This window comes from Boleophthalmus pectinirostris, unplaced genomic scaffold (assembly GCF_026225935.1).
Source record: "Boleophthalmus pectinirostris isolate CB_2022bp ecotype Guang Dong unplaced genomic scaffold, ASM2622593v1 HiC_scaffold_15, whole genome shotgun sequence".
NCBI classification, from domain to species: Eukaryota; Metazoa; Chordata; class Actinopteri; order Gobiiformes; family Gobiidae; genus Boleophthalmus; species Boleophthalmus pectinirostris.
In genome coordinates this window covers 35658679-35685929 of record NW_026571070.1, presented here as the reverse complement: position 1 = coordinate 35685929, position 27251 = coordinate 35658679, and the positions used below count along the sequence as shown (strand labels likewise).

The 27251-nt window shown below is 42.7% G+C and overlaps 1 protein-coding gene across 1 annotated transcript; it reads left to right on the top strand.

Annotated features, from left to right (window-relative positions):
- The first annotated feature begins 1742 nt into the window (after positions 1–1742).
- On the top strand, positions 1743–25647 carry pde1ca (phosphodiesterase 1C, calmodulin-dependent a). The gene is made up of 17 exons (XM_055150847.1): positions 1743–1827; positions 14654–14704; positions 15361–15526; positions 17651–17764; positions 18092–18271; positions 18395–18461; positions 19187–19303; positions 21515–21655; positions 22141–22241; positions 23294–23422; positions 23605–23706; positions 23991–24111; positions 24265–24346; positions 24589–24694; positions 24897–25054; positions 25160–25399; positions 25487–25647. The coding sequence occupies exons 1-17, from the start codon at positions 1743–1745 to the stop codon at positions 25645–25647; spliced, it is 2121 nt and encodes a 706-aa protein (XP_055006822.1).
- The last annotated feature ends 1604 nt before the right edge of the window (positions 25648–27251 follow it).

Here is a 27251-nt window from a genome sequence, read left to right as displayed (position 1 = left end):
TAAGTCTCCTCTAGTGGTGATATGTAAGAATACAACAACTACAGGTTGGCCAGTCTAATTACAAATGTTCCACAGTATGGATCTTGCGCTTATTCCTTACTGCTGAAAGAAACACATACATTCTAACTGTTAATGGGGTTGCCTCAACACAGATCTGACTGGTAACTTAGTCTACTGGTGGAGATAGATATGCTAGATCAGACCTGGGCATTGTCCAGCTCTGGGGTCACACACGGCCCTTCTGTCGACTCTGTCCAGCCCGTTTAACCTCATTCTGAATTACAAAATAAACATATTTTATCATTTGATCTCACGCCTGAGTAAAGCATTTTGGCCTTCACAATATTTTCTGTTTCTCATGTGGCCCCACCTCTGTTTTAATGTAATACTGTGTAACATTCTAGACAAGAAATAACATCTCCTTGGAGACAGGCATAGAGGTATATAGTTACATAGTGCCAAGAAAGATTACTGTTACGTCAAAAATAATACTCAAGTACAAATACACAGTGAGAGTCTTACAAGTCATCTCACAAAACTACAACTTTTAAGAAGAATCTTTAAGAATTTCCTCATAACAACGTCATAGCAACAAAACAGATAAATTGTGTCAAGTGTCTACAAAAGAACAGGCTCACGTCTCCACAGACCTGACCTGTCATTTTGACTTGCGGTTCCACCTGCGTGTCTCCATAGCGACAAGTGGATCTTAATAGTTACATCACTTGTGCTTTGTGCTGTGTGTTCGTCTTTAAGTCTGTTGTGCTAATTGTGGTCATTATCACCTCCTCACCCCCCTCCCCCTCCCCTCCCCCGCCTCTCCTCTCACCCCCATGAGAGGTATACCCTCGGGGGGGGGGTTCTCCGACCGCAGCCTGGCAACAAAGCACGCGAACCACGCAGTCGAGTGGCCCTAATCACACCCGACAAGTGCCAATCCACCAAAACATAGGACGAGAGGAGAGGAGAGAGGGAGGAAGGGAGGGAGAGGGAGACACGAGTGGGAAAGGGAGAGAGAGAGAAAGAGACAGAGACAGAGAGAGAGATAGAAATGAGAGTGGTAGAGTGAGAAAGAGAAAAACAAAGGAGGAAGAGACAGAGAGAGAGATATAGAGAGAGGTGTGGGAGGGAGAGAGGGAGAAACACAGAGAGAGGGAGAAACAAAGAAGGGAGAGAGAAAGGAGGGAGAGGGAGAGACAAGGAGGAAGAAATGAGGGAGGGAGAGAGAAAGGAGGAAGAGGGAGAGACAGAGAGGGAGAAATGAAGGAAGGAGAGAGAAAGGAGAAATGAGAGAAACGAGTAAGGGAGGGAGAAAGGATGGAGATGGAGAGACAAGGAGGAAGAATTGAGGAAGGGAGAGAGAAAGGTGGGAGAGACAGAGAGAGAGCAAAACGAGGGAGGGAGAGACAGAGAGAGGGAGAAATGAGGGAGGGAGAAAGACTGAAAGACTGAAAAGAAGGGAAGAAGAAGAGAAAACAGAAATAGAGAGAGAGAAGACAGTGAGGGATTGAGAGAGAGGTAGAGATGGAGCATGAGAGAGAGACATAGACACGGGGGGAGGAGAGAGGGCGGTAGGAGGAGAGAAGAGATCGTAAAAGAGAGCGAAAGAGGGAGGGAGCGTCAAGTGTGCAGGGCACCACACAGAGGACAGGAGACGAGGAGCTAGGAGACATGAGGGACAGTGAGGGGACTGGGACAGGCTAAGACAGAGGACAGTGTGGGACAGAGGACAGTGTGGGACCATGGCACAGGAGAGCACAAAGAAACAAGGCATTAAAAAGTGCCGCAGCGCCACCTTCAGTATAGACGGGTTCAGCTTCACCATCGGTAAGAACTCAAATCTCTCACTTTATATTATGTAATTACAGCTTAAAGCTTTTCATGTGTTTTGAATTCTGACTTGGTTTGGTGATGGTACCTGTGGTCAATATTTGTCATAGTTTTACATCAGTTTAGTGACAGTCTGTGGAGAAAAAGAGTAAAACAGAATTGTACTGCTTAAAAAACTATACAAAATGCAGAGACAATTTATGTACAAGACAACATATTCCTGATAGTCATTTAACAAAATACAAATGTTGTCATCTATTTTTATATAATCCTAAGTATTGAAACAGATTTTGGCCCTTGTTTACATCATGCTTGCAGGTAACAGTTATGGAATTACCTCTGCGTATGTTCAACCATGAACATACAGTATATTAAACTTTAAGACAGGTTATAATGTTGTTTCCTTCTCAAAAACACATCTGGAGTTGTGTTTTGTTTCATTCACACATGTTTGAGTAACTCTTTATTATTAGTCTGTCTACATCTCCAAAGTTGAAAATGAAGGTGCAGTTTTCAAGTGAACAGTTTACTTTTGCTTTAGTTCAGTTGAGATCTGCAGTTCCAAGGCTGAAATGATCCAAATGATTCTGATGAAGCTGTCTGGAGTTTAGAAACATGCTGGAGCACTTCCTGCATTACCAGTAGAACTATAATCAAATCTGGAAGCTGAACCTAGGACGGCGTTGCTTTGTTTTCAATGGCCTCTGCTCATTTCTAAATATAGATCCACAGTATTACCACATGACATCACAAGTAAGGCTGGTATCATTAAGAAGTTGCCGATACAATATCGTCGTACCTCGATACATAGGCCACTTTACGATACATATCTCGATATATATGCCACAGTACGGTACATATCTCGACACAGTGAGCTTTCAATTCGATACAGTTCAATAAAAAATAAAGCTTAACTCATGTCTGTCTTTGTTAAACCACTTCTTGTGCAAAGTTAATCATGAAAACAGTGAATATGTCAAATGTGTTGCATAAAAACTTTCCTTCTTCTGAACAAATACCAAAACAATTTAGTAAAATATACCAGAAATACTGTTGCGATATATCAATACAGCAGCCCACGGTATCCATACTGTATCATCACATTAAATGACATGATATATATCAATATTTCTATGTTTTTGCACGCCCCTACTCTTTTTTTTTTGTGTCTTCAGTTTGAGAGAAAAGCACAGTCTAAACGTGCAGGGTTTGTGCGTTAAACATGTGTGAATGAAGCAACTCCAGGTCTGTGTGTGATGTGGAAACTACATGATAAACATAGATACTGTATATCTATGATAATAACACGATTACTACACCAACAAAAGTATGAATTTGCTGCATGTGTGAAACAGCGTTGCATTTGTGTGAACTAACAGAGATGTAGTGATCCAGTCTCTTGTGTTTCCACTGTCCAAGGCCACAGTGTAAGAGCCCTCAGCTAAAGTTACATAACACTCATTGTACTACTCCTACTTCAACTCCACAAGTACAAGCTCTGCAAATACCCTCAGTACACGAGAGTACTGTAGTACCCATGTCCGTCCCATGTCTCTCTGAGCAGCAGACAAAGTCTCCACAGCTCTGTACAAACCAGTGTATGGAGAATGTGTCTGGTTACCATGACGATCACTCAGCTCCGTCAACAACACGGCCTTCAGTCTGTACTTTGTGATGTACTTTTACCCCGCAACAATTTGAAAATGGACGTGGCAGTATATAATCTCATTTGTGTACATCTCTGTCTCTCCTTCTGTGTTGGGATTAGACAAACCTGGGCTATTTCGAGCTATGAGCAGTTGCAGAGACCTCCACAGTCACAAGGAAGCCCCACAGCTGGATATTTACCCTCATGATGTCAAGAGAAAGATGCAATATGTAACTTTTGCAGTGCTGGTGGTTGGGGGAGGGTCCACCACCTGCTTGTCCTCATAGTGTTACTTTGCCTGCAATGTTAGGTCTTTAGATCTTGCATGTTTTGAGTTTCTTCCTTAGAAACTGTGGGGCATCAGAGCCTCCCATCCTCACGTTTGCTTTTTTTTTGCCATTTCACTGGTTTAGCGCCAACACTTCCTCTGCGTTTTCAAGGCGTGCTCCCGTTGTCATAACAACAGAGACTGCAGGGAAAGTCTAGGAGTTTGGATTTTAGGAGATAGTGTGACACTAGAAGAGAGGTTGAAATCGTGAATGTTGCTGAGGATGTTCAGTTCTCTTGTTTCTCTTCATGTTTGGGCCCTGTCATCCTCACGCTCACATGCCTGTGTCTGATCGTGTGTGGTCATGTGTCACTTCATTGAAAATCAATTTAATATTTTAAATCATTACAATATTCACTCACATACTTTAAACATATTCAACAGAAATAAAAATGTTCAGGGAGTCTTTTGCTGCATTCTGTTGAATGTTGGTAGTTGATAAATCCAGGTCAGTTCTCCCGACATCTGCTGTAAACACACACACACACACGCGCACACACACACACACACACACACACACACACACACACACGCACGCACACACACACACACACACACTCGCACACACAGGCGCACACACACACACACACACACACGCACGCACACACACACACGCACACACACGCACACACACGCACACACACGCACGCACACACGCACACACACACGCACACACACACACACACGCACACACACGTGCGCGCACACACACACACCTGCTGTGGCCTCTCACTGGCTTGAAGAGCCACATTTAAGCAAACTTTAAACTCTAACTATATTAATGAAATTGATTTCAAACACATTTTTTTTGTGAACTGAAATGTGGAGATATTTCCTGGTTTGAAGTGACTAACTTTGCCACTGTTTAAATCAGAAGTACCTTTCTTTTCCATCTCCAAGAGGGAATTATTTTTGTTACAAACAAACAGTCAAGCAGCAGAAGAAATACAGTAATAAATACAAGAGTATCAAAGAAAACACTTCAGATATTGTCACATCCTAAAGCTCGTCTAGTTGAGGGTTAAATTCTCCTTATTATTTAGCACCAAGTGTTACAAACTGAGGCAGCAGTGTCTGTGAGTGGGAGAGCACTCCTTCTCAAACCTTAATACTGATAGTTCAATCCCCGCTCCCCACTAGTGCATTCTATTGTTGCCTCCTTAGGCAAGACACCCCGCCTGTCTGTGTGTGAATGTGTGAACGTGTCCTGTCACATTCAGCTCAGTGTCAGTATGACGCCATGAAGAACATTATATATATGTCCCTGTGTGTCAGTGTGTGATAGTGTGTGTCAGTGTGTAATAGTGTGTGTCAGTGTGTGATAGTGTGTGTCAGTGTGTGTCAGTGTGTATGTGTCAGTGTGTGATAGTGTGTGTCAGTGTGTGTCAGTGTATAATAGTGTGTGTCAGTGTGTGATAGTGTGTGTCAGTGTGTGTCAGTGTGTATGTGTCAGTGTATGATAGCGTGTGTCAGTGTGTATGTGTCAGTGTGTGATAGTGTGTGTCAGTGTGTGTCAGTGTGTGATAGTGTGTGTCAGTGTGTGATAGTGTGTGTCAGTGTGTGAGTGTGTGATAGTGTGTGTCAGTGTGTATGTGTGTCAGTGTGTGTCAGTGTATGATAGTGTGTGTCAGTGTGTGATAGTGTGTGTCAGTGTGTGTCAGTGTGTATGTGTCAGTGTATGATAGCATGTGTCAGTGTGTATGTGTCAGTGTGTGTCAGTGTGTCAGTGTGTCAGTGTGTCAGTGTGTGTCAGTGTGTGTCAGTGTGTGATAGTGTGTGTCAGTGTGTGTCAGTGTGTGTCAGTGTGTGATAGTGTGTGTCAGTGTGTGATAGTGTGTGTCAGTGTGTATGTGTCAGTGTATGATAGTGTGGGTCAGTGTGTATGGTCAGTGTGTGTCAGTGTGTGATGGTGTGTGTCAGTGTGTGATAGTGTGGGTCAGTGTGTGTCAGTGTGTATGTGTCAGTGTGTGTCAGTGTGTGATAGTGTGTGTCAGTGTATGATAGTGTGTGTCAGTGTGTGATAGTGTGTGTCAATGTGCGATAGTCTGTGTCAGTGTGTGTCAGTGTGTGATAGTCTGTGTCAGTGTGTGATAGTGTGTGTCAGTGTGTGATGGTGTGTGTCAATGTGTGTCAGTGTGTGTCAGTGTGTGATGGTGTGTGTCAATGTGTGTCAGTGTGTGTCAGTGTGTGATAGTGTGTGTCAGTGTGTGATAGTGTGTGTCAATGTGTGTCAGTGTGTGATAGTGTGTGTCAATGTGTGTCAGTGTGTGTCAGTGTGTGTGTCAGTGTGTGTGATGGTGTGTGTCAGTGTGTGATGGTGTGTGTCAGTGTGTGTCAGTGTGCGATAGTGTGTGTCAGTGTGTGATGGTGTGTGTCAGTGTGTGTCAGTGTGTGATAGTGTGTGATACTGTGTGTGTGTCAGTGTATGTGTGTGTGTCAGTGTGTGTCAGTGTGAGATAGTGTGTGTCAATGTGTGTCAGTGTGTAATAGTGTGTGTCAGTGTGTGATAGTGTGTGTCAGTGTGTGTAAGTGTGTATGTGTCAGTGTATGTGCGTGTGTCAGTGTGTGTCAGTGTGTGATGGTGTGTGTCAGTGTGTGATAGTGTGTCAATGTGTGTCAGTGTGTGATAGTGTGTGTCAGTGTGTGATAGTGTGTGTCAGTGTGTGTCAGTGTGTATGTGTCAGTGTATGATAGCGTGTGTCAGTGTGTATGTGTCAGTGTGTGATAGTGTGTGTCAGTGTGTGTCAGTGTGTGATAGTGTGTGTCAGTGTGTGATAGTGTGTGTCAGTGTGTGTCAGTGTGTATGTGTCAGTGTATAATAGCGTGTGTCAGTGTGTATGTGTCAGTGTGTGATAGTGTGTGTCAGTGTGTGTCAGTGTGTGATGGTGTGTCTCAATGTGTGTCAGTGTGTGATAGTGTGTGTCAGTGTGTGATAGTGTGTGTCAGTGTGTGATAGTGTGTGTCAATGTGTGTCAGTGTGTGTCAGTATATGTCAGTGTGTGATGGTGTGTGTCAGTGTGTGATAGTGTGTGATACTGTGTGTGTGTGTCAGTGTATGTGTGTGTGTCAGTGTGAGATAGTGTGTGTCAATGTGTGTCAGTGTGTAATAGTGTGTGTCAGTGTGTGATAGTGTGTGTCAGTGTGTGTAAGTGTGTATGTGTCAGTGTATGTGTGTGTGTCAGTGTGTGTCAGTGTGCGATGGTGTGTGTCAGTGTGTGATAGTGTGTGATAGTGTGTGTCAGTGTGTGATAGTGTGTGTCAGTGTGTGATAGTGTGTGTCAATGTGTGATAGTGTGTGTCAGTGTGTATATGTCAGTGTATGTCAGTGTGTGATAGTGTGTGTCAGTGTGTGATAGTGTGTGTCAGTGTGTATGTGTCAGTGTATGATAGCGTGTGTCAGTGTGTATGTGTCAGTGTGTGATAGTGTGTGTCAGTGTGTGTCAGTGTGTGATAGTGTGTGTCAGTGTGTGTCAGTGTGTATGTGTCAGTGTATGATAGTGTGGGTCAGTGTGTGATGGTGTGTGTCAGTGTGTGTCAGTGTGTGTCAGTGTGTATGTGTCAGTGTATGATAGTGTGGGTCAGTGTGTGTCAGTGTGTATGTGTCAGTGTGGGTCAGTGTATGATAGTGTGTGTCAGTGTGTGTCAGTGTGTGATAGTGTGTGATAGTGTGTGTCAGTGTGTGTCAGTGTGTGATAGTGTGTGTCAATGTGTGTCAGTGTGTGATGGTGTGTGTCAGTGTGTGATAGTGTGTGTCAATGTGTGATAGTGTGTGATAGTCTGTGTCAGTGTGTGAAAGTGTGTGTCAGTGTGTGATAGTGTGTGTCAGTGTGTGTGTCAATGTGTGTCAGTGTGTGTCAGTGTGTGATAGTGTGTGTCAGTGTGTGATAGTGTGTGTGTGATAGTATGTGTCAATGTGTGTCAGTGTGTGTCAGTATATGTCAGTGTGTGATGGTGTGTGTCAGTGTGTGATGGTGTGTGTCAGTGTGTGATAGTGTGTGTCAGTGTGTGATAGTGTGTGTCAGTGTGTGATAGTGTGTGTCAGTGTGTGTCAATGTGTGTCAGTGTGTGTCAGTGTGCGATAGTGTGTGTCAGTGTGTGATGGTGTGTGTCAGTGTGTGTCAGTGTGCGATAGTGTGTGTCAGTGTGTGATGGTGTGTGTCAGTGTGTGATAGTGTGTGATACTGTGTGTGTGTCAGTGTATGTGTGTGTGTCAGTGTGAGATAGTGTGTGTCAATGTGTGTCAGTGTGTAATAGTGTGTGTCAGTGTGTGATAGTGTGTGTCAGTGTGTGTAAGTGTGTATGTGTCAGTGTATGTGTGTGTGTCAGTGTGTGTCAGTGTGTGATGGTGTGTGTCAGTGTATGATAGTGTGCCAATGTGTGTCAGTGTGTGATAGTGTGTGTCAGTGTGTGATAGTGTGTGTCAATGTGTGTCAGTGTGTGATAGTGTGTGATACTGTGTGTGTGTCAGTGTATGTGTGTGTGTCAGTGTGAGATAGTGTGTGTCAATGTGTGTCAGTGTGTAATAGTGTGTGTCAGTGTGTGATAGTGTGTGTCAGTGTGTGTAAGTGTGTATGTGTCAGTGTATGTGTGTGTGTCAGTGTGTGTCAGTGTGTGATGGTGTGTGTCAGTGTATGATAGTGTGCCAATGTGTGTCAGTGTGTGATAGTGTGTGTCAGTGTGTGATAGTGTGTGTCAATGTGTGTCAGTGTGTGATAGTGTGTTTCAGTGTATGTGTATGTCAGTGTGTGTCAGTGTGTGATGGTGTGTGATAGTGTGTGTCAATGTGTGTCAGTGTGTGATAGTGTGCGTTTGTGTGTGATCGTGTGTGTCAGTGTGTGTGTGTGTCAGTGTGTGTAAGTGTGTATGTGTCAGTGTATGTGTGTGTGTCAGTGTGTGTCAGTGTGCGATGGTGTGTGTCAGTGTGTGATAGTGTGTGATAGTGTGTGTCAGTGTGTGATAGTGTGTGTCATGTGTGTGTGTGTCAATGTGTGATAGTGTGTGTCAGTGTGTATATGTCAGTGTATGTCAGTGTGTGATAGTGTGTGTCAGTGTGTGATAGTGTGTGTCAGTGTGTATGTGTCAGTGTATGATAGCGTGTGTCAGTGTGTATGTGTCAGTGTGTGATAGTGTGTGTCAGTGTGTGTCAGTGTGTGATAGTGTGTGTCAGTGTGTGTCAGTGTGTATGTGTCAGTGTATGATAGTGTGGGTCAGTGTGTGATGGTGTGTGTCAGTGTGTGTCAGTGTGTGTCAGTGTGTATGTGTCAGTGTATGATAGTGTGGGTCAGTGTGTGTCAGTGTGTATGTGTCAGTGTGGGTCAGTGTATGATAGTGTGTGTCAGTGTGTGTCAGTGTGTGATAGTGTGTGATAGTGTGTGTCAGTGTGTGTCAGTGTGTGATAGTGTGTGTCAATGTGTGTCAGTGTGTGATGGTGTGTGTCAGTGTGTGATAGTGTGTGTCAATGTGTGATAGTGTGTGATAGTCTGTGTCAGTGTGTGAAAGTGTGTGTCAGTGTGTGATAGTGTGTGTCAGTGTGTGTGTCAATGTGTGTCAGTGTGTGTCAGTGTGTGATAGTGTGTGTCAGTGTGTGATAGTGTGTGTGTGATAGTATGTGTCAATGTGTGTCAGTGTGTGTCAGTATATGTCAGTGTGTGATGGTGTGTGTCAGTGTGTGATGGTGTGTGTCAGTGTGTGATAGTGTGTGTCAGTGTGTGTGATAGTGTGTGTCAGTGTGTGATAGTGGTGTGTGTGTCAGTGTGTGTCAATGTGTGTCAGTGTGTGTCAGTGTGCGATAGTGTGTGTCAGTGTGTGATGGTGTGTGTCAGTGTGTGTCAGTGTGCGATAGTGTGTGTCAGTTGTGTGGTGTGTGTCAGTGTGTGATAGTGTGTGATACTGTGTGTGTGTCAGTGTATGTGTGTGTGTCAGTGTGAGATAGTGTGTGTCAATGTGTGTCAGTGTGTAATAGTGTGTGTCAGTGTGTGATAGTGTGTGTCAGTGTGTGTAAGTGTGTATGTGTCAGTGTATGTGTGTGTGTCAGTGTGTGTCAGTGTGTGATGGTGTGTGTCAGTGTATGATAGTGTGCCAATGTGTGTCAGTGTGTGATAGTGTGTGTCAGTGTGTGATAGTGTGTGTCAATGTGTGTCAGTGTGTGATAGTGTGTGTCAATGTGTGTCAGTGTGTGTCAGTATATGTCAGTGTGTGATGGTGTGTGTCAGTGTGTGATGGTGTGTGTCAGTGTGTGTCAGTGTGCGATAGTGTGTGTCAGTGTGTGATAGTGTGTGTGTGATGTATGTGTCAATGTGTGTCAGTGTGTGTCAGTATGTGTGTGTCAGTGTGTGATGGTGTGTGTCAGTGTGTGATGGTGTGTGTCAGTGTGTATGTGTGTGTCAGTGTGTGATAGTGTGTGTCAGTGTGTGAGTGTGTGTGTCAGTGTGTGTCAGTGTGTGTCAATGTGTGTCAGTGTGTGTCAGTGTGCGATAGTGTGTGTCAGTGTGTGATGGTGTGTGTCAGTGTGTGTCAGTGTGCGATGTGTGTGTCAGTGTGTGATGTGTGTGTGTCAGTGTGATAGTGTGTGATACTGTGTGTGTGTCAGTGTATATGTGTGTGTGTCAGTGTGAGATAGTGTGTGTCAATGTGTGTCAGTGTGTAATAGTGTGTGTCAGTGTGTGATAGTGTGTGTCAGTGTGTGTAAGTGTGTATGTGTCAGTGTATGTGTGTGTGTCAGTGTGTGTCAGTGTGTGATGGTGTGTGTCAGTGTATGATAGTGTGCCAATGTGTGTCAGTGTGTGATAGTGTGTGTCAGTGTGTGATAGTGTGTGTCAATGTGTGTCAGTGTGTGATAGTGTGTTTCAGTGTATGTGTATGTCAGTGTGTGTCAGTGTGTGATGGTGTGTGATAGTGTGTGTCAATGTGTGTCAGTGTGTGATAGTGTGCGTTTGTGTGTGATCGTGTGTGTCAGTGTGTGTGTGTGTCAGTGTGTGTCAGTGTGCAATAGTGTGTGTCAGTATGCGATAGTGTGTGTCAGTGTGTGTCAGTGTATGTGTGTCAGTGTGTGTCAGTGTGTGAAAGTATGTGATAGTGTGTGATGGTGTGTGTCAGTGTGTGATAGTGTGTGTCAGTGTGTGTCAGTGTGTGATGGTGTGTGTCAGTGCGTGATGGTATGTGTCGGTGTGTGTCAGTGTGTGATAGTATGTGATAGTGTGTGATAGTGTGTGTCAGTGTGTGATGGTATGTGTCGGTGTGTGTCTGTGTGTGATAGTGTGTGATAGTGTGTGTCGGTGTGTGTCGGTGTGTGTCAGTGTGTGATGGTGTGTGTCGGTGTGTGTCGGTGTGTGACGGTGTGTGTCGGTGTGTGTCGGTGTGTGTCAGTGTGTGATAGTGTGTGATAGTGTGTGTCGGTGTGTGTCGGTGTGTGTCGGTGTGTGACGGTGTGTGTCGGTGTGTGTCGGTGTGTGTCGGTGTGTGACGGTGTGTGTCGGTGTGTATCGGTGTGTGTCAGTGTGTGATAGTGTGTGATAGTGTGTGATAGTGTGTGTCGGTGTGTGACGGTGTGTGTCAGTGTGTGTCGGTGTGTGATGGTGTGTGTCAGTGTGTGTCAGTGTGTGTCAGTGTGTGTCGGTGTGTGTCGGTGTGTGTCGGTGTGTGTCGGTGTGTGATGGTGTGTGTCGGTGTGTGTCGGTGTGTGTCGGTGTGTGTGATGTACAGACCCAGGGCTCCTGTACCTGTGCATGTGTGAGTGAATAGTCATCACAGTGTGGAGACAGGTTCCCATGACGTAAATGCACACAGTACATGACAGTACAGTATCATCATCAGAGGTTCAGGTTTAGGTTCAAGTAAGTTTAAGATATTCTATATTTACACAGAACAGACTCCTGTGAGCTTTAAGCCATGTTATAATGTTCTTATGTAGAATGTCAAAAACAGAGCTGGAGTTATGTTTTGTTTCATTCACATGTTTGAATAATCCTTTTATTAGTCTGTCTACTTCTCCAAAGCTCCAAATGCTCTGTTACAACTTGTGATATCATGTAGTTTTGAACAGCTAATTTTAGCCTCACTTGAACTTCTTTACCCTTAAATACACTAGAACAATTTTAACTTGTTGCTTTCATTTTTTGAATACAATATTTTTATTTCACCTTTTGTACAGTTGAGATTAACTGCTGGTGGACTGAGGAGAGAAGCAGTTTTAATGAGGCTAAAACAAGTTTGGCAAATACAGAGCTTGAATCCTTCAAGTGATTCTAGTGAAGGTGTATGGAGTTTAAAACACAGTGGAGCACTTCCTGCATTACCACAAGACATCACAAGGTGGAGTGTTTTCTGTCTGAGAGAAGAACTCTCACCTAAATCTCTAACACCCTTTAGTGTTAGAGTTTATGGTCCAGGTTAGCTAAGTATGGACTATAAATAAGATTACTCAAACCCTTCTATTTTGATTGATTCATACATGTTTGAGTAATCCTGTATTGTCCTGCATTTGAGGTTTGAGTGCAGAGAAAATTTCAGCTTTCACCTACCCCCTATCTCTGCCTATTGCTCTGTACTTATGTGTGACTGTTCAAAAGATTCAGATTCAAGTCAACAAGACAACAACAGTCACAGACATTTTTCAACAATGAGAATGAATACATGAAAATCTACTGCTTTTGGGGTTTACAATGAACAAAATGTAAAATAATGAAAAATATGACAATATGATATCCTGAAAGTCAGTGTGATGTCCTCCGGGAACATGGAAACCCTACATGAGTGTGTGTGTGTATGTGTGTGTGTGTGTGTGCGTGAGTGTTTACTGAGTGTTGCTATAGAAATGCGGTGATGTGCAGTGATGGTGCAGCTGCTTCAGTAAGGCCGGAGCTCAGGGACTCATTAGCACTAATGCACTGAGGCCTTAAATGAGCAGGCGTGGTTTGAAGAACACGACTTTGGGATCTTTTGTTATTAATTACGTTTAATTGTCTCATTTATCTTTTACAACATAAATAAAGACAACAGTTGTGACATTTTTCTATCAGAAAACAGAATGAGCCTCACATTGTCTCCCATTTGGGTTGCCAGTTTCAATGCAGTGTGTTTAAACCTAAAAGGACACTTACTAGTCCAAATACATGAAATGACAGCTCCTCTAAGTCCTTTATCTTTGGAGTTACGTCATGGGGTCAACCATAAGAATCCTAGGTAGAGAGGAGAAAAAGCTTCAGCTTCCTTTGAAGAATCCAACCATCTGAACCAGCAGCGGGAAAAAACTGAGATGCCAAGTGACCCTACAGCTGTATAATAAAAAACTACAACACCCACAAAACAGACTAGAATAAGCGCCCTCATCCTCTACTGCTCTAGTTTTAATGAACATTTGAGCATGACAGGGCACATACATGACCCGAGTGTTTGCACATGAGAGACAATGCTGCTGTGGAATAAGAAAACTCTCTAATGACAGCTGATCTAATGAGCTGTCAAATTCTTACAGTTTCATGTTGTTTAAAGTAGCCATGGTTATATTGTAGTAGCTGAATAACACCCTGTGGATCAATCCCCAACCTTGACCTCCAGTAGGGCCACCAAAACATGAAGTCATGTGACTGCCATGTTACATGCAAATGCTTAATAAGGGCCAAGGAGGAGGAAGAACAGTGAAGACAAGTAGCTATCACTGCTTTAGGTGGATCCAGATTCTCCAAACCAGCAGCATGAACAACAGTCAAAACTACAACTCCCAGAAAATGAACTACAACAAGCACACCAGTACACAAGAAGAGAGCTGTTTTTATCAGCCTTAGTGGTTATGCAAACGAGCCATGTGGTTTTAAGTTTTGTTTCTGTAAGACTAGCACAAACTTGCATTAAATTCTTTATATGATCAAACGGGCTGATGTGGTTCTATAGTGGTTATGCTTTATATGTTGTAAAGTTCAGTTTATTTATGCAGAACTTGTATGTTCGGTTTGATCTGTGCAGTGGATTGTGGGATACCTCATAGCTCCTTACTGCTGGTTAGGAACCTCCTGAGTTTCTTATGCTAAAGGAGCTATGAAAAGAAGCATAACTGCTCCTTAACTTACTCCTTCCCAACCTTACTGATGAAATCAGATGGTCCTTGTCATGGACGATGATGACGCACGTCCGTGTCAATGATAAGAAAAAGAACATCCTAAGTGCATTTAACCATTTTTGGATGCAGCCTTGACTCTGCATCGGAGGAGCCGACTCTGCGGGAGTGCTACAGTGGTCTTTGGAGGAAGGATTGTGGGAATTGAGAAGCAGGCAGTGACGCACACGCAGTTTTGGCTTTAGGAGTAAGGAGCTTAGAGGTCAGTTTGATGTATTCAGAAGTAAACTCTCTGTGATCTGAATGGTCACTACCTGAACCCCAGTGCCTGAACCAATCATGACTCAGTGCTCCTGGACTGTCATAGACTGGATAAAGATGTGGGCAAAGGGCGTAGTGTTCAGCTCCAGTCAAATGAAGCTGACGAGGCTAGTAGTTATAGCAGTGCATTTGGAGCCAAGTTCCATATTAGGAATAGAATTTTATTTAAAGGTTATAGAAAATATGAAGAAAAATAAAAACACCAGGATCATGTAGAGTGGATTAAAACAAACAGTCAAAAGAGCTGGAAGAGCCCCCATGCTCACTTCCTGTTAGGAACACGGCGGTTAGTCTCTGCTGCTCAGCGAGTGAATTCTGAAGGTTCCGAGCTTTCACATGAGGCATGCACATATATTGAGAATGATAAAATATGTATTAGACTAGGTTAAAGGTTCACCACCATCTGAAAACTTACCCACACTACTTTGGGAGCAGCTGTCCACTAATAATAACCCATGTTTGTTTTGTTTTGCAGTGGCCAATGAGACGAGGACAGGAAAGCCCCGCCCTCTGGCCCGCCTGGCACGTGAGTGTCCTCTCTGCTCTGACTGCACCCCATTCCTTCAAAACCCACCACCTCCTTTTCTGTGGTCAAGCTCTTCTCAGGTGACTGTTGTTCAAATTTAGTGTCTGAAAGTAGTGGAGAGGAATGGTCACTAGAGGTCAGTATAGAGTTCAGGCTTTACATGAAGACAACACAACCCAATCCAAATGTTTCACTTTCTTGGATCTTAAAGGTGCACTGTGTAGCTTTAAGCTTGTCTCCAGGATGTGATGTTCCTGGAATGTTCCACAATATCATATTATCTGTGCATGCATGCAGTTTATTTGTGTTTTTACTGATAGAACAATACTTGTCAAAACAAGAACATCTCCATGGAGACAAGCAGGTGGCATATACCTCCATCATAAGTTACACAGTGCATCTTTAATCACGTAAAAGACATATCACATCGATAATCCTCAAGATACCAGTTTGACCCTTTACTATTTTAGCTTGACAGATCAGATGATTTACTTCAATAGAATTTAATAGAACATGCATTTTCATATCTCCTTACCAACCAAACTATGTATATGTATATGCTTTATATATTGGAGGATCATTCTGTACATGCATGGGGAGTAAGGAGAGGTTGAGTTTTTGAGGTTTTATTCCATTGCAGTGTGTTTGTTGTGCAGGCTCGCGCTCCCAGAATGCCATGTGCTCTGGGGGTTCTCCGGGAGCCTCTCTGGGGGCCCCTGACCTCCGGGCCCTAGTGCTGGACCAGCGCAGTGCGGCTGAGATCCTGGCAGAAGAACTCCCATCACCAGAAGCTCCTGATGCCATGGAAAGGACGGCTGTCAGGTCTGAACTAACACTAGCCTGATGTTTGTTTCTACGCTGGATGTATTTGTATAAATCTATGATAATAATGGACTTTAAAATACATTAAAGGTCCTTGATTAGAGAACTTTAGCTTTTGTGCTGAGTCAGAAGTCAACCAGATGAGAAGTTAAAGGCGCTTCACCAGATTTTTGCTGTCTTAAAAACGTGAAAACCATAGTTATTTTTTTATTTTTTATATTTTTGGTTCAAAGTTCTTCCTCTCTTACCTTATGCATTATGAGCATCTTAATTATTTACCATAAGTTGATAAGCGCCTTTCATAAGTTTGAGAGACCAGAGTGAAATTCATGAGAATAAAACTAACAAAAACTAGCACGTTAACAGCATGTTACTTTTTGATTCTTGGACAATAAAACACTGCAAACTTATTTTGACCTAAAGATCTGCTTGCACAGTGTATCTGTAGTGGGGCAAGACACATTTTGCTCAAATACATAGAAAAAATTTTCAACAAAATTGTGAAGGTAAATATAAGTAAAAATACAATAAAAACACAAAACATTACTGGCAAGAACCTGTAGAGTTAATAAAAGTGGTCCAGTACTTTGGAGATTGGACCACTTTGGAGATTTTTGTTCCAACATCTCTGACTCTTTCTGTTTTGTGTTTGTTACTGTGTTTATGAGTTACTTCGTTAGTTAGATGGTTAGTTGAATAGTTAGGTAGCTAATTAATTTGTTCATTTGTTAATAAATCAGATTAGATACATTTTCATTTACATGAAAAACTAAATTTTTGCTCACAGCCAACAGTAGATGCAGTAAAAGTAATATATAGTCTATCTCCAATTTTTACAATTTCATGGAAAAGTTCAATATTTTTGTCAAGTGAGTTTGCAGGACAATCACCATGAGTAACACCATGGTCAGTGAGCCTTCTTTTGGTTCCTTTGGCTGTGTGGGCAGGTGCCCTGTTCTGCTGGAAAATGAAATCAGCATTTTCCATAAAGCTTGTCAGTAGAAAGAATGAAGAATGAAGTGCTGTAAAATGTCTTGGTAGATGGTTGTGCTGACTGTGGACTTTAAAAAACACAGTGGAGCAACACCAGCAGATGACATGGCAGCCCAAATCATCTCTGACTGGAAACTTCACACTGGACTTCAAGCAACGTTTCTGTGCCTCTCCACTTTTTCTACAGACTCTGGGACCTTGATTTCTGAAAGATATGCAAAATGTATATGAAAAGAGACTTTGGACCACTGAGCAACAGTCCAGTTATTTTCTCCACAGCCCAGGTAACACTCTTCTGACATTGTCTCATGTCCCATGGGCTTCATCTGTGCACTGCCACGCCAGCTCTTGATGCGCTGTCTCTAACTTCAGTCCACTCCTTATGAAGCTTCGTCTTGAGCAGATTTTGCTTGACAATCCTCCCAAAGCAGTGGCCATCCTTTTTGCTAATGCACCTTTTCCTACCACATTATTTTCTTCCACTCACGTTTGTATCAATCTGCTTGGATACAGCACTTAACAACCAGCCTCTTTAGCAGTGACCTTAGCAGAAGCCCACTTGTCCTTGTAGTCCACTGACCCAGACTGAGAGACCATTTAAAGGCTCAGGAAACATTTGCAGGTGTTTAATTAGCTCATTAGGGTGTGACTCCGTGACTTTCCAGCATTCGGATGTTTTGAGAATTTTGGGTTTTCATTATGTATAAGCCATTATCAATCAATCAGTATTTTAAGTAATAAAAGCTTGAAAGCTTCACTTTATGTGTCATGAATCTATATATCGATTTGACTTCTTGAAACAAATTTTTTCATATATTCTAATAGTTGGAAATAGACTGTAGACTCTCCACTCAGAGTCTCTGATGCAATAGCCTCACAGGGCGTGGATATGATGAAGAATCAAAGTGTTGCCCTAAAAAAATTGTGCTGGTAGAGGCCTCTCCAGAAGTTAGTTATGTATGTAGGTAGGTTAGTTAGATAGAGAGGTAGTTAAGTAGTTAGTTGAGCTGGGGACATGCTATTTAATCTGAAAAATCAGGCTTAAAGGCTTGAGGTAGGTAGTTAGTTAGGTATGTTGGTAGCTTGTTAGGTTGCTGCTGACTTCCTGAGTGCTGGTCTACTGTGTTGCAGGTTGAGGTGTCTGGTGAAGCAGCTAGAGAGAGGAGAAGCTTCTGTGGTGGACCTCAAGAAGAACCTGGTGTTTGCTGCCACTGTGCTCGAGTCTCTGTATGTGGAGGAGACCAGGCAAGAACACACACACACAAACACACACACGTACATGCAGACACACAAACACACCCCTACACAAACATGTACATGCACACACACACACATATATATATATATATATATATATATATATATATATATATATATATATATATATATATATATATATATATATATATATATATATATATATATATATATATATATAAATATACACATATATATATATATACATATATGTATGTATGTGTGTGTGTGTGTGTGTGTGTATATATATATATATATGTATATATATATTTATTTATTTTATATTTATATATATTAGTGTGTGTGTGTGCTTAGGCGTCTGATGGACCTGGAGGATGAGTTCAGTGACATACACTCGGATTGTGTGCCCTCGGAGGTGAGGGACTGGCTGGCCTCCACCTTCACCCGGCAGAGGACGCTCCTGAGACGCCCGGACGACAAGCCCAGGTTCAGGGCCATCGTCCACGCTGTGCAGGCCGGCATCTTTGTGGAGCGGTATGTGTCTGTGCTCGGACGAGCAGGGGTTAGTGAAATTAAACTGAGTGACTCTTGTGCTCAGTTTAACAGAGAATACTAGAGAGAATACTAGGAGTTTTCTAATACGGTGCTTGTTTGTAGAATGTACCGACGCACCTCCAACCAGGCTGGCCTCTGCTACCCCTCCACTGTCATCTCTGTGCTCAAGGTACTGAATATCAAATAAATTAAAGAAAGAAAAGTTAAACTTTTTTTTTTTTCTTTACTACAGAATTACAGAATTCCATATATTTTATGTCATTAATTAATGTAAACATTTTCAAAAAAATAAGAAAAGGGAAAAAAAAACAAAAAAAACAAACTTTTGACTGGTAGGGTACATTTTACTGCAGTTTTCCTTTTAATTAAGATAAGATATGTGGTAAGATATATCAGTCTATATTAAGAATTATAAGCTGTCATCGCATGTTTCCAAACGTCTCCCTGGTTTTTGACGTAAGCGTGAGCCTATCTTTCTGCATCACATAGCCAGTGACTCACCTGACAGGCAATCACAAAGTGATGCACCTCATAGCCAATGAGAAAGCTTGTGCCTCTTACTGTGCCCTGTAGACCTCTGTCATCGGTTGATCCACAAAGACTATGTGGAAAACAGCTTGGAGCAGCAAAACTTTGGCATATGTGTGTGTATGAGCCTGGATTTACTATTAAGTCAATAAATTAAATCATTTGCATCACTGAGACACATCTGGCCCTCCAACAATTCAGGTCACCTCACCTCAGCTGCACTGGACTTGACACTGGACTGTTAAACAAATATAGTTTGGTGAATTGAGGCCAGAGTAATCGTAGTCTGTTTTGCCCATGTGGATCCATGTGAATGAGCAGATTTACACAAACACTGTGTTTCTCTGATTGATCGTGTTTGTACAGAACATGGACATGTGGTCCTTTGATGTGTTTGCTCTGAATGATGCCAGTGGAGACCATGCCCTCAAGTTTGTCTTCTACGAGCTTCTGTCCCGCTACGACCTCATCAACCGCTTTAAGGTACACACCAACAGCCTCATCAACTGTTTTAGAGTACACACCAACAACCTCATCAACTGTTTTAAAGTACACACCAACAACCTCATCAACCGCTTTAAGATACACACCAACAACCTCATCAACCGCTTTAAGATGCACACCAACAACCTCATCAACTGTTTTAAAATACACACCAACAACCTCATCAACCGCTTTAAGATACACACAAACAACCTCATCAACTGTTTTAAGATGCACACCAACAACCTCATCAACTGTTTTAAGATACACACCAACAACCTCATCAACCGCTTTAAGATACACACCAACAACCTCATCATCCGCTTTAAGATACACATCAACAACCTCATCAACCACTGTAAGATACACACCAACAACCTCATCAACCGCTTTAAGATGCACACCAACAACCTCATCAACTGTTTTAAGATACACACCAACAACCTCATCAACCGCTGTAAGATACACACCAACAACCTCATCAACTGTTTTAAGATACACACCAACAACCTCATCAACCGCTGTAAGATACACACCAACAAACTCATCAACTGTTTTAAGGTACACACCAACAACCTCATCAACCGCTGTAAGATACACACGAACAACCTCATCAACCGCTTTAAGATACACACCAACAACCTCATCAACCGCTTTAAGATGCACACCAACAACCTCATCGACTGTTTTAAAATACACACGGAAGACCTCATAAACCGTTTTAAGGTGCATACACACAGCCTTATCAACCACTTTAAGGTATTAAATATTTGTAAGATTGTCATTTAAATCTCTTAAACATGACCAGACTGTTGAAACAGAACCTCACATTTGGGTTACCATTTTCAGTGCAAAAATTCTGCTGTTTAAACCTAAAGGACTTGTGTCCTCTGGGGTTAAGGCACTGGCAACCCAGTTCAGTAATCATAGTAGTACATACAATAAAACAGTAAAAGCACAGGATACATACAGTTCCTTTAAATACATCATTTTAAATAATAATCCATAACCATGTCAAATTTGACTAAAATAAGTTGAATGACACATGTGATGACACATCTCTCACACCTCACGTTTGCTTGTTCTTCCTCTGAGTCAGTGGGTCTCCCATGGGTGCTTGTTTACACATGAAATGTTTCCTATGGCATATTGATATTGATATATTGATACTACAGCTGATGCCATCAATTTTCCCTGGGGTTGTGAAGCTAACTGTAGGGTTTGCTCTGTCTGAAGCTCTGTTAGACACACGCACACGCACACCTACACCCACACCACACACACACACACACACACACACACACACACACGCACACACACACACACACACCCACACACGCACGCACATGCACTTGCACACACACATGCACACATGCACACACACAGCATCCAAAATGATCAGTTTTTCCATCATGGACTTCTACGATCTCATTACAATCACAAGCTACCAAACTGAAACTCCTAAATAGGACTATGAACGCTATTAATCACAGGCTCCTGCAAATGTGTTGTTTATTTATTTATTTATTTAAGCTTTTAATAATAATAATAATAATAATGGATCAGTTTTATATAGCGCTTTTCTGGACACTCAAAGACGCTTTACAGAGCATTATTCATTCACTTCACACTTGGTGGTGGTAAACTACTACTGTAGTCACAGCTGCCCTGGCAGCCCTGGAAGTAAATGGTCACATTTTTCTATAGCGCTTTTCCACATTCAAGGCAGTCAAAGCGCTTTACAACAAGGAACCACTCACCCATTCACACACTTTCACACACCATCGGCACCTCTGATCATCACCACCATCACATGCACACGCACATGCACACCACTTTCAAACTAGGCAATGTGGGTGAAGCTCCTTGCCTAAGGACACAATGACACCTGATTTTCCCAGTGGTTTCCCATCCAAGTAGTGACCAGACCTGGCCCTGCTGAGCTTCTCAGATCTGACAGGATCAGATTTTGACAAGCCGCTATGGCCACTTAAAACTGTTTTGACAGTGTTTGCTAATATGCATTGTCTTGCTGAACACTCCACCATAGAGATACTTGTAGAACACCCCCAACATGATGTCACAGTATCAATAGTCCAGCCACCTTCACATTTTATTGTTGAGAAGAGCATCAAGCTGATTTATTAAATGTCCTCAATTAAACCCACATGTAATAGTTTGAATTCCTTCTGCTTTGTTGTTCTCTCACAGATTCCCATCTCGTCTCTGCTGTCCTTCTTGGACCTGCTGGAGGAGGGCTACAGTAAACACAAGAACCCCTACCACAACCTGATGCACGCTGCCGACGTCACACAGACCATCCACTACCTGCTGCTCCAGACCGGTGTGATGGTACGAGGAGACCAGAGGAGACAACACAACCACAGACAACACAACTCAAGTCATACAGTCAATCATCTACACATTCCACACTATTTACTACTACTTCAGTAATATAATGATGTAAGAACTTACTTAAAAGCACGGCACCTGTTTTTAACTGTCTTAAAATGTGAAAAAATTAACTTATTCATTTTAACCCTGTTGTGCAGTGGTCCAGTTAAGTCATTCCTCTCTTTCCGTATGCATTCCAAACATTGTAATTATTCACTGAGGTGAGTTTACAAGCAATTTTCACAACTCAGAGACCAAAGTTTTGTTGAGATGGTAAAGCTACCAACAAATCACATGCTAACAGTGTACTTCCTGATTATTATTAAGCATGACACAAAACAATACACTACAATTTCACAAACCTGATGTTATGTGCAATGAGAAGGAGCAAAGCATGATGGTCTGTGTAGTCCTCCATAATGCTAAAATAATGTTCTTCACAGCACTGGCTGACTGAGCTGGAGACTTTTGCCATCATCTTTGCTGCAGCGATCCATGACTACGAGCACACAGGCACCACCAACAACTTCCACGTCCAGACCAGGTGAAGGATTACACTACTTTTGATTTTAATGACTGCGTTTTTTATGGAAGCTAATTTCCACAAGTAAATACAAACATAAATACTTAATACTAATACTTCAGTATTAATTATTCTGCAAAACTTTTCAGAGCTTTTAACTGTGTTATAGTTGTTTCCCCTCACATGTACTCATCTGAAGTTGTATTTGGAGTGATTTGTGCATGTTTGAGTCATTAATTGCTTATTTTCAAGACATCATATTGCGAATCAACCCATTTTCACCACCAGTACACACCCACTGTGATGTACTTACCTCTTTCTCCAATTTTATTTTCTTAATTGGTGATACTCACAGGATTCAGCAGTGTTGCATAGTAATTTTGGTTCAAGTAAAAAAAAAAAAAAAAATGCTGCTTGATAGTGTGATTAATAGCTATCCACAGGAGGGGCCCACAGCATGTGGGGCTTTATTGTCTGGGCACCACAGTTTGCTGATGCGGAAGTCAGAGGGCTTGTTTCTTTTTGTTAAGTCATGTCAGATAAATATGGTGATTTAACTGTAAAAAATGCTGCACAAATTATAACATACTGATCCACAGGGGTCATAGATTAAAACTATATGGCAGACACATGCACAATATGTCTTCTTTAATAGTCATAATTAGGCATTTCAAAATGGAGTCTGAACCTGCCCATGCCACACAAGCACATGGGCTGCATTTCCTGGAGAAACTGTTTTACACCCACTACAAGGAAAAACAATTCCTTGTTTCAATGTTCCCTGCACCAAAATGATTTTCCATTAGCCCATGATTTCATCACTGAGTGACCCCAAGTGCCATGTGCAAAGTACCCAGTGAGGCTCAGGGCTTCCCAGGGTCAGAGGAGCAGGTGCACCACAGTGCCAAAGCTGTGGAAGGGGAGGGTCTCTGAGCGTGAGGTTGGATGCTGTGTGCAGTTTGTTTGCGGCTTTTAATCATGGGATTAAAAGTCCTAATTATGAGTAATCCTTTCTGTTTGGGATGAGCAATAATCAGATTTTCTTGAATCGGCACTTCCTGCTTGGTTCATAGGTCAGACACGGCTATGCTCTACAATGACCGCGCAGTCCAGGAGAACCACCACATCAGTGCTGCATACCGCCTCCTACAGGCTGAGGACGAGAACAACATCCTGTGCAACCTGTCCAAAGACGACTGGAGGTCTGACACTTTTCACAGACCATACTGTTTAGTCCATATGCTTTACTATTGAACTGAGCTCCTTCCAGTTGAGTTGAGTTGAGTTGCCTTAAGGTGTCTTAACACACTTAGAGCCCCTCCTATTGAGTCCTTTCTGCCACTGTGATACTGCACCATGACATGGGTTTTGCTGGTGGTTGTAGGGAGCTTAGGTCCCTGGTGGTAGAGATGGTTCTGGCCACAGACATGTCCTGTCACTTCCAGCAGATCAAGACCATGAAGAGCCTCCTGCAGCAGCCTGACACGTGAGTACTACCCTGGGTTTACTGGGACCACTGGGGCATAGCGGGACCACCAGACTCTGTGACTGAAAAGCACTATTCAACAGTAGGCGGCTACAGAATCCGAATTATGATTAGGATGTTAACACAGACACACATTTATTTTTCAAAAAAGCAACAAAACAATAGTGCCATCAAAAGATTAGTGAAATATTAGTTAATGCATTATATGGATTTAGTAGTTTTGTGTTGATGATGCACTTTATTGGCAGTTAAAGTGACTCTTCTTGTGCATGATCAACGTCTAGTATAGACAAGCCCAAGGCCCTGTCTCTGCTGCTGCACACAGCTGACATCAGTCATCCTGCCAAACGCTGGGACCTGCATCATCGCTGGACCTCCTCCCTGCTCGAGGAGTTCTTCAGACAGGTACAGCTCACCAGTCTGAGCCTATAGAGTAGAACAGCACTGTGGTGTGCAGTGGTTAAAAAGTTGCTAATGTCCCCTGACTTATTAGACCAGTGGTGCACAGAAACTCACTGCTGTCACCTTTGACCTTTGACCTGTACTTGTGTGTCTCAGGGGGACAAAGAGGCTGAGCTGGGACTGCCCTTCTCTCCTCTGTGTGACCGCAAGTCCACCATGGTGGCTCAGTCCCAGATTGGTAACTACTAGATTGCTAATCTTATATGATCAGTTATTTTACTACTGCATACTGTAAATGTTTAGTTGGAATAAACTTACTGGTATTTTAGAAAATGTTCCTTATTTAATTATGTTTCATCCTACAGTAACGATGTCGGTGGTTTGTGCATTCATTTAATTCATTCATAATAAGATATTAGTATTAGATAATAGTATAAGAGTGTTGGTCAGTGAGATGAGGCTGCTGTGCTGTGTGTACAGGTTTTATTGACTTTATCGTGGAGCCCACCTTCACCGTGCTCACAGACATGATCGAGAAGATCGTCAGCCCTCTGATGGAGGAGACCAGCGGGCTGCGACACTCCAGGTACCAACACATCACAGATACCAGCCACAGGCACCAGCCACAGGCACTAGCCACGGGTACCACACATAACAGGTACCACACATGGAGGGCATTCTCTGTGCACCATGCTTGTGGAGGGCAGCAGGGGGAGCTCTCAGTAATATCACGCTCTTGAACATTATGATGCTAAATTAAACCTCCTCACCCCTGTGGTGTGTGTCAGTCTGAACAGTGTGACTGGCAGTGATGTGAAGAGCGTCCACAGCACAGCGTCTGAGGGCTGTGTCCCTGTGGCCTCTGTGGACTTCAAGAGCTTCAGGGTCGTGTGGAACCAGGAGATCACGAACAACCGCGACACATGGAGGAGACAGGCCTCCATAGGTACTCCCCTTACACACCCAGCTATTCCAGCATTCACTTAGATGTTATCTATCACTGAATCATTCACAAAAGTCCTGACATTTTAAACCAAATGTCATACCTCAGATGTGGAGGACAAGTCCAGGAAGAAGACCAAAGTGGACCCTGAGGATCTGGAGTACAGGGTGCTGAAGACAAATACTCCTAAGACAGAAGACACTGTAAAGAGGACAAAGGAGACAGTGGACAAGACTGTGGCCCCACCCCCTGTTCAGAGACAGGAGCAGACAGCTGAAAGGTCACATGACTCCAATAGCCAACCAGAAAAGACCCCTCCAGCACATAATGGTGAGAAACAGGATGGAGGTTTGGGTGAAATCTTTGCACTGGACAGCTTTAGAAAGGGTTACACGAGAAACACAATGTGAGCTGCTCTTGTGAATGTCTTTGCAGGACAGTCCCACCCACGGCCCATAGTCTACTACTACAAGCGGCCCAGTTACTGCGCTCGGGCCTACCAGGTGGTGCGCTCCAAGATGACGGACATGAGGCCCATTGACGCCCGAGGGAAGGCCCGCAGATTGCAGAGGATCTCCCTCCGCCGCCGAAAATGACCAGCCCCTGCCCCTTTCCCCAGTATACCCAGTCCCTTGCCCTTAACACCAAGCCCCTTACCCCAATATACCCTCACCTCAAGATCCAGCCATTTTACCCAGCCCCAGCCCTTTACCCTGGCACCCAATACCCAGTCCCTTTAGCTCGATACCAGTTCCTTACCCTCATTCCCAGCCCCCAGTGCCAGCTCCTGATCCCCCAGACCTGATACACAACTCCATATGCAGATACTCAGCCCCTTCACTCATTACCCCAATACAAGCCTCTTACCCAAATACTCAGCCCCTACAGTATTACCCAGGGCATTGAAAGTCCATAATCTTCAACTTTTTTATGCATTAGTCTAATATGCTTCACTATATTAATGCTCTATTTTTATTTATTTAAGGCTTACTTTGCACAATAATTGTGCATACATAACTTGCATTTATGCTGCTCCTTTGAATAAAGCTTCATAAGCATGTTTTAATATTACGGCCATGTAAGGCTTTATTTGATAAGACAGTATACTAGGAACATGAGAAGAGAGTAGTGAAGACATTTGGCAAACTGCACATGCGTCACTGCTCTACCATGAGCCGCACACACTCCTGTGTCCTTATGAGGTAATAAAATATGTCTGTATTTATTTTAACAAAGACTAAAATTATTGTCTTTTCTCAGAGCACTGTGGAGTTTTGAAAGATTGAGAAAAAAACTTTAGGGGGTTCCACAGGGGTCAGTTCTGGCACCCTTTAACTTCTGATATAGTATTAACATGCATCTTTGGAAAATTAACATGACAAATTTACAAAAAAAAAACAACAACCCTAAAATCTACAACTGTAGCTGTCCCCAGCATCTCACAGAAAAACACAGCATACTTATTCATAAATAATAACATATTTCATAGAAATGTATGGAGAGAGTTGAATTCTATCAGATAAAAGCTGTTTGCTCTTTGCACTGGAGCCAGTTCTGTAACTTTGCCATTTTTGCAGCTGTGGCATTTTAATGTAATACTTTCCAATGTATTTTCAAAGAAATAACAATAAATTACTAATAAATGCACAAATGCATTTTTTCAGGATTTTTGTCAGTATTAATACTTTGCAGCGATATCATGCAGGAGGTGTTCTACATGTATCTCTGTTACTAGTTGGAGACAGAATGCACACATTATCAAACACAGACAAAACATTTAAGATTGTCTGAAAGTTCAAGAAATAAATTAGTGTCACAGCCCCAAAGGAATGCTGTTCAAAAGTATCAGTTGGTATCTAGAGTCAAAAGTGTTGATGCAATGTTACATATCTATGTACTTGCTGGTATAGGGTATGTAGTGTGCCATACCATTCTGTGTAGGTGGTAGGGTTCAGTGTACTAGTGCACATGGTCAACAATACCAAACATTCTGCTCTAAAATGCAGCTTAATCTCCCACATCCTTCTCCTGCTCCTCCATGTACACCGCTTTCTTCTCTTCTTTCATCTGACGCACCCCTGTAACAGATACTGCTGTTAGGACCATCAGAGCAGCAATGATGTATGAAAGAAACCAGTCACACTCACAATCCTATTTCAAATACCAATGTGTACAGACCAGCTAGAATGCAAGTGTCTAG